The 5,778-nt window shown below is 42.8% G+C and overlaps 2 protein-coding genes across 3 annotated transcripts in view; both read left to right on the top strand.

The window, feature by feature from the left end:
- Positions 1-5,778, top strand: part of LOC106808964 (steroid 17-alpha-hydroxylase/17,20 lyase-like) — a 34,169-nt gene that overhangs the window by 18,644 nt on the left and 9,747 nt on the right. The gene's annotated exons all lie outside the window — the stretch shown is intronic.
- LOC106808965 (steroid 17-alpha-hydroxylase/17,20 lyase-like) lies at positions 206-2,515 on the top strand. The gene is made up of 5 exons (XM_014811904.1): positions 206-403; positions 672-788; positions 1,284-1,388; positions 1,590-1,724; positions 2,102-2,515. The coding sequence occupies exons 1-5, from the start codon at positions 235-237 to the stop codon at positions 2,446-2,448; spliced, it is 873 nt and encodes a 290-aa protein (XP_014667390.1). The 5' UTR covers positions 206-234; the 3' UTR covers positions 2,449-2,515.

Here is a 5,778-nt window from a genome sequence, read left to right as displayed (position 1 = left end):
GTGTGTGTGTGTGTGTGTGTGTGTGTGTGTGTGTGTGTGTGTGTGTGTGTGTGTTCTATTAATATCCATGACAATTTTATGAATGTTGTTACCTATGTTATTGCATGCCTCACCTAAGACAAATTATGGGTATTATTAAATTTAGCCCACAGAGATCAGCTGTAGTTTATTTAATTCGCAATTTTGTTCAGTTTTTCTATAGATGATCCCGATTTTACTAAGATTATATCGTCCATGAATGAACTGAACGAGATTATGAGCGGTGGCTTTGCACCAGACTATATCAGCGCTCTGAAATACTTCCCGCGGACCACCTCACAGAAACGCTTTATGGAACTGTCTGACGAGTTTATAAAGAGAGGGCGGGAAGAATATCAGCATCACAAAGACACGTTTACACGCAGTAAGCTGTCTGGACATTTGCTATGTTTGGAATCAAGCGCAGGAACATATCTATTAGAGATGACGGGGAGAGTATCAGCATCACAAATATATCACGTTTACACGCAGTAAGCTATTCGGATGTTTGCTACGTTCAGAATAAAGCGCAGAAACATTTCTAGTGATGCCAGTAAATCACGATTCAGTGTCTATTATATATAAATAGGTGCGCCTACAGGCGGTATTAGTGTGGAATCACCCATGTCTAATAAATTGCTTAATTTTCTTAGATGACATTCGAGATCTGTGTGATGACCTAATTCTTGCGCATCAGGATATGCCGGAAGAAGAACGTGATATCCTTACTGAAACCCATATTGTGCAGACATTGATTGACATATTTGGAGGTACGTAAGAGTAACACGAACCTACTTTACGAAAACCCGAGTATACTCTAATGGTCACATCTCATTTTACAGAACAATAATCTGGTTATTAAATCACCTATACTCATTACTTCCTTATTCTAATTAAATGGCATACAAAAATGAAAACTTGTATTAATTATTTGTATTTCTAAAAAAAAAACAAGCGTAACAGTACCTTAAAATAAACATGAAAAAATACTGAACCCCGTTAGATTTCCTTAATTCGGGTCCTAATTCGGGTCCTAATTCGGGTCATAATTCGGGTCATAGCGAACCTGTCATTTGGTAAACCAAATGTAAATGGGCTATCGATATTAATTATAAATCCCATAAAACCGAGATTCCACACTAAAAATAACTCAATATTGCTTACAATTATGGAATTTCCCCGTAAATACATATTTTACATACTAGATTTGTTTTGTCACGATGAAATGCGGTGACTACATTAATTTTATACGTTTCATCACTAAGCTGGGACGGATACAACATCAGTTACATTACTGTGGACCATAAAGTTCATGATGGCGCACCCAGAGATTCAGAAAAAGGGGCAAGAGGAAATCGACAATGTCATTGGTATGTCTAGTTTGAACTCGATTGATGATAATTTTATATCGAAGAAGACAAATATCAATTTATAGACATGAGCTATCATTTTTATTGATAGCCTAAGGTATTATTTTAGATTACTTTTTGTGATTAAGATGTGAGCAATGCATTTTAAAATTGTGCGATAGGCATTTATCAGGTCATTGAACGCTGATGCTATACTTGTAGGTCAAGATCGTCTAGTTAACTTTCACGACAAACAAAATCTGCCATACTGCGACGCCATCCTGCATGAGGTCATGCGACATCGACTACCTGCCCCTATTGCCCTACCTCACTGCGCGACCATAGACACGACAGTTGGTAAGCCATTTATTCTATATAATTACTAAGGTAACCGGCGTAAATGGTTGCATTTCTATCAGCCCAAGCTATCTGATAGATGATAAACACGTTATGCAGCTATTTTGTAAATAAGTTAGCCGTTTGCACGTTTTGCCGTTTTTAATTTCCTTTTCACGAAATAACGTTGGCAGTGTTGTCAAATTTTGTCGCTACTGTGACAACCTATATAATACGTGGATTGCGGAAACATTAATAATCAAAACGTGGTTTAATCTTTTGTAAGTGGCGTATTTCTTTTGGAGTCACGCATATTTTGTGGACTACCAAAGTATCTAGCATAGATGAAGGTGTTAGAATTCGTCAGTTACGATTATATAATTATCATGCACATATAGGTGGTTATGACGTCCCAAAAGACACGATGGTGATGTTCAACCTGTACGGACTCCATCACGATCCAGCGTACTGGACTGATCCTGAGAAGTTTGATCCAACACGGTTTCTTGACGAGCATGGCTCCATCAGGACCAAGATGCCTAGCTTCCTCCCGTTCTCTGCCGGGAGACGTGTTTGCGTTGGAGAGTCCATTGCTAAGATAGACCTGTTTGTGCTCTTTGCATGTTTCCTACAGCGATACAGCTGGAATGAGCCACCAGGGGAAGTTACTGACGTGGAACCGAAGATTTCTGCAATCGGAATGGACACCAAACCATTTAGGGTTGTTATAAAGAACAGGCTTTAAATGTGCATATCGCAATCTATGTGCAAGAAACACTATTTCGTTAATAAACAATAACTCTTCTGTTAAACAAGCTACTTCGGTGATGGCAAAATGAATGCATGACATGAGTATATAGCGTTATCGTGATGACAAGTCATTTTTATTTTTATAAATTGGATTAAGTTCAACTGCGAAATTACTGTATACGCCATATTTTTCGCGTACATATATTTTCGCGAATTCAGACTTGACGGGCAATTTCGCAGGTGGTTAATTTCGCCGTCGGTGAATTATGAATTATTCGGTATTATTCGGTATGAATTATTGGCGTGTTGTTATTTTCGCGGTCGGGAACTATTCGATGTAACAGATCTACGGTTATTATTATAGATGAAAATGAGTTAGTAGACTAATTTAACAACGTTAATTTTACCCACCACAAACTACGTTAATTAAGTCGCTGCGCAGACCTTTTTAGAAACATAACAATATATGGGTCACAAATGGACAATCCACAAGAGAACAGTCGTGCGGCTCGCTACAAAGGTCGCGCGAATACAGCTTGTTGGCGGAGGCTAATTAAGTTAATTAAACGTGTTAATTGCGTTGTAACGTTAGGACGAGTAAACAGGATAAACACACGTATGTATCATCACTCATTATTCCTTCTTATCATATCAAGCCACAGCTAACCTAAAGACACGTTCTTTACGATATCAAGAGCTGATGAATGAATTCCAGTGTAAATCCACTACGCCATCGTAGCTGCTGGCTGTTGAGGAGAGTGCCTAACATAAACCAATCACTGTGCGTCACATACCATAGGAACCAAACTGACGCCTCTCTTGTATGTAAACCATATGGCTCTAGCTCTGTCTACAGCTGTACCTGGGGGATGTGAGGAGTAACTGTGGGGAGGAGTGCTGGGGGATGTGATAGTTGCCTCATTTTCGTTTGTATGATTGCGTTCAACACTGATGAAAGCAGGGGCACGTACACGTGTGTGCGTGCGTGTGTACGTACACGTGCGTGCGTGCGTGCGTGTACGTACCACAGGCACTTGATGCGTTTCATCTGTATACACACGCCGCCGCCATTGCTGCTGCGCTGCACACTGACACATAAATATAGAGTATTTATTATGTGTTTTATAACACACATATATAACTATATTATATAACACATTATACGCACACTATATATTTATGTGTCAGTGTGCAGCGCAGCAGCAATGGCGGCGGCATGTGTTTACAGATGAAACGCTTCAAGTGCCTGTGGTGTGTACGTACACGTGCGTGCGTGCGTGTGTACGTAGACGCGTTCGTGCGTGTGCACGTGCGTCTGTGTGCACGTACACGTGCGGTGTGTGTGCACGTGCGTGTGTGTGCACGTACGCGTGCGTGCGTGCGTGTGCACGTACACGTGCGTGCGTGCGTGCGTGTGTACGTACACGTGCGTGCGTGCGTGTGTACATCGTAAATCATCAAAGAAATATACACTTTAAAAAAAGAAATGTGAAATTGCGAAACTTTAGGGCACAGGGGGCATGGGGAGTACCTTTGCCCCCCTACAGAAAATTTTCTGCGTACGGCCTTGTTCTGAATAGTTTTCGATGTTATCTTGGCATTTTTTTACTTAAAACTACTTAGTAGTACTATTACTATATTCTCTCTGGCAATTAAGAGCCACTCATTTGTCTAAATTTAGTAAAAGTAAGTACTACTGGCACAGGGGCGTGTACGGGGGGGGGGGGGTCCAGGGGTCCGACCCCCCCTGCTCGCGCAGGAAACGCATCTGAGGGAGTCTAATTTCATAAATTTCTGGGGGGCCCCAGACCCCCCCCCCTTCGCGTGCTCCAAGAAAAGTTGCCCCTAACAAAATCTCAAAGTGCCCTTCCCACCTGCACCCCCCTAGACAAAATCCTGCATCCGCCCCTGAGCTGGGCATACTCCTCATAATAACAAAGCTCTACGAATTATCCGGTCTAAATCGCCATTGACCTTCACTTATTCATGGCTATCATTTAGTCTGACGTAAGAATGGTCATCTGTTATTGTAGCGTTGGATATAATGTTCCTCGGATTGAGAAAAGTAAATTTTCCGAGGTTACGAGGTGATCGCTCTCTTTTGAACTAGTGCCATTCACAATATACATTTCGTCCGATCAATACCCAGTTTTTTAAGGACGTACGCAGGCCCTGTCTCTTTATACGTTCTGTTATAAATCTGCATGAAACTTGTTTGGCAGTTCTAATGCGAATAACAACAGTTCAGTTATGCTATGACTAGTTCTATATGGCTTACCGAGATCAACACATGCATGCACAAACCTCTTATTGAGGATGACTGGAAATGACGCTTCACGACAAAATCTACCAATCCAGGGTCTGCCCCGATGACCTACTAAACTATGTATGTGATTTTGTGCCTATACATGGGTACATGTACGTTCGGCTGGCTCAATACCCGCAATTTCTAGGTGTGGCGTCACGGTAGTGAGTCGAAAGATTATATGTACTCTACGCCAGGCCGCGTAGCTAGGATTTTTATTTAGGGGGGGGGGCGGCAATGAGCACGTGAAGTGTGCGAATCAGGGGGTAGATTCATCAAGCTGCGTACGCAAAATATTTTGCGTAAATCTTGTGTACGCAATCGACGTTGCTTAGTTGCGATTCATCAACACGGCTATTTAGTAAATTTTTCTACGATTCGCGTACGCAAGCGAGGCCGTTTTAGGTGCGATTCATCAAGCTAAATTTACGTAAACCTTTGCGTAACTTTACACGAGCTGACGAGGTGCCGTAAACCACTCGTGAATTTCCGCAGGTGTTTCCAGCATACCGCAGCATGCATTATTTTATTGAGAAAATATTATAAATTACTACTCAATTAAAAATAAATAAATAATTACCATACTACACAGACAGGCGGCGCCTTTGACGCTTCTTTGGTTATAGCTTGTGCATTGTTTTCGTTATAAGCGAGTTCGTAATTAGCCGTGTACATGCACACGCACGCACGCGACGCACACAGTGTACGTAACACACGCCGCGACACGCGTACGTGGCACGCACGCACGCACGCACGTGTACGTGCACACGCACGCACGTGTACGTGCACACACACGCACGCACGTGCACGAATGCACGCACGCACAGACACGCACGCACGTGTACGTGCACACGCACGCACGCACGCACCACGTGTACGTACACACGCACGCCGTGTACGTGCACACGCACAGCACGTGTACGTGCACACACACGCACGCACACGTGCATATGCACCGCACGCACGCACGTGTACGTGCACACGCACCGCACGTGTACGTGCACACACACGCACGCACAC

This window comes from Priapulus caudatus, unplaced genomic scaffold (assembly GCF_000485595.1).
Source record: "Priapulus caudatus unplaced genomic scaffold, Priapulus_caudatus-5.0.1 Scaffold318, whole genome shotgun sequence".
NCBI classification, from domain to species: Eukaryota; Metazoa; Priapulida; class Priapulimorpha; order Priapulimorphida; family Priapulidae; genus Priapulus; species Priapulus caudatus.
The sequence above is the reverse complement of the archived record's forward strand: the minus strand, read 5'-3'. Positions and strand labels throughout refer to the sequence as shown.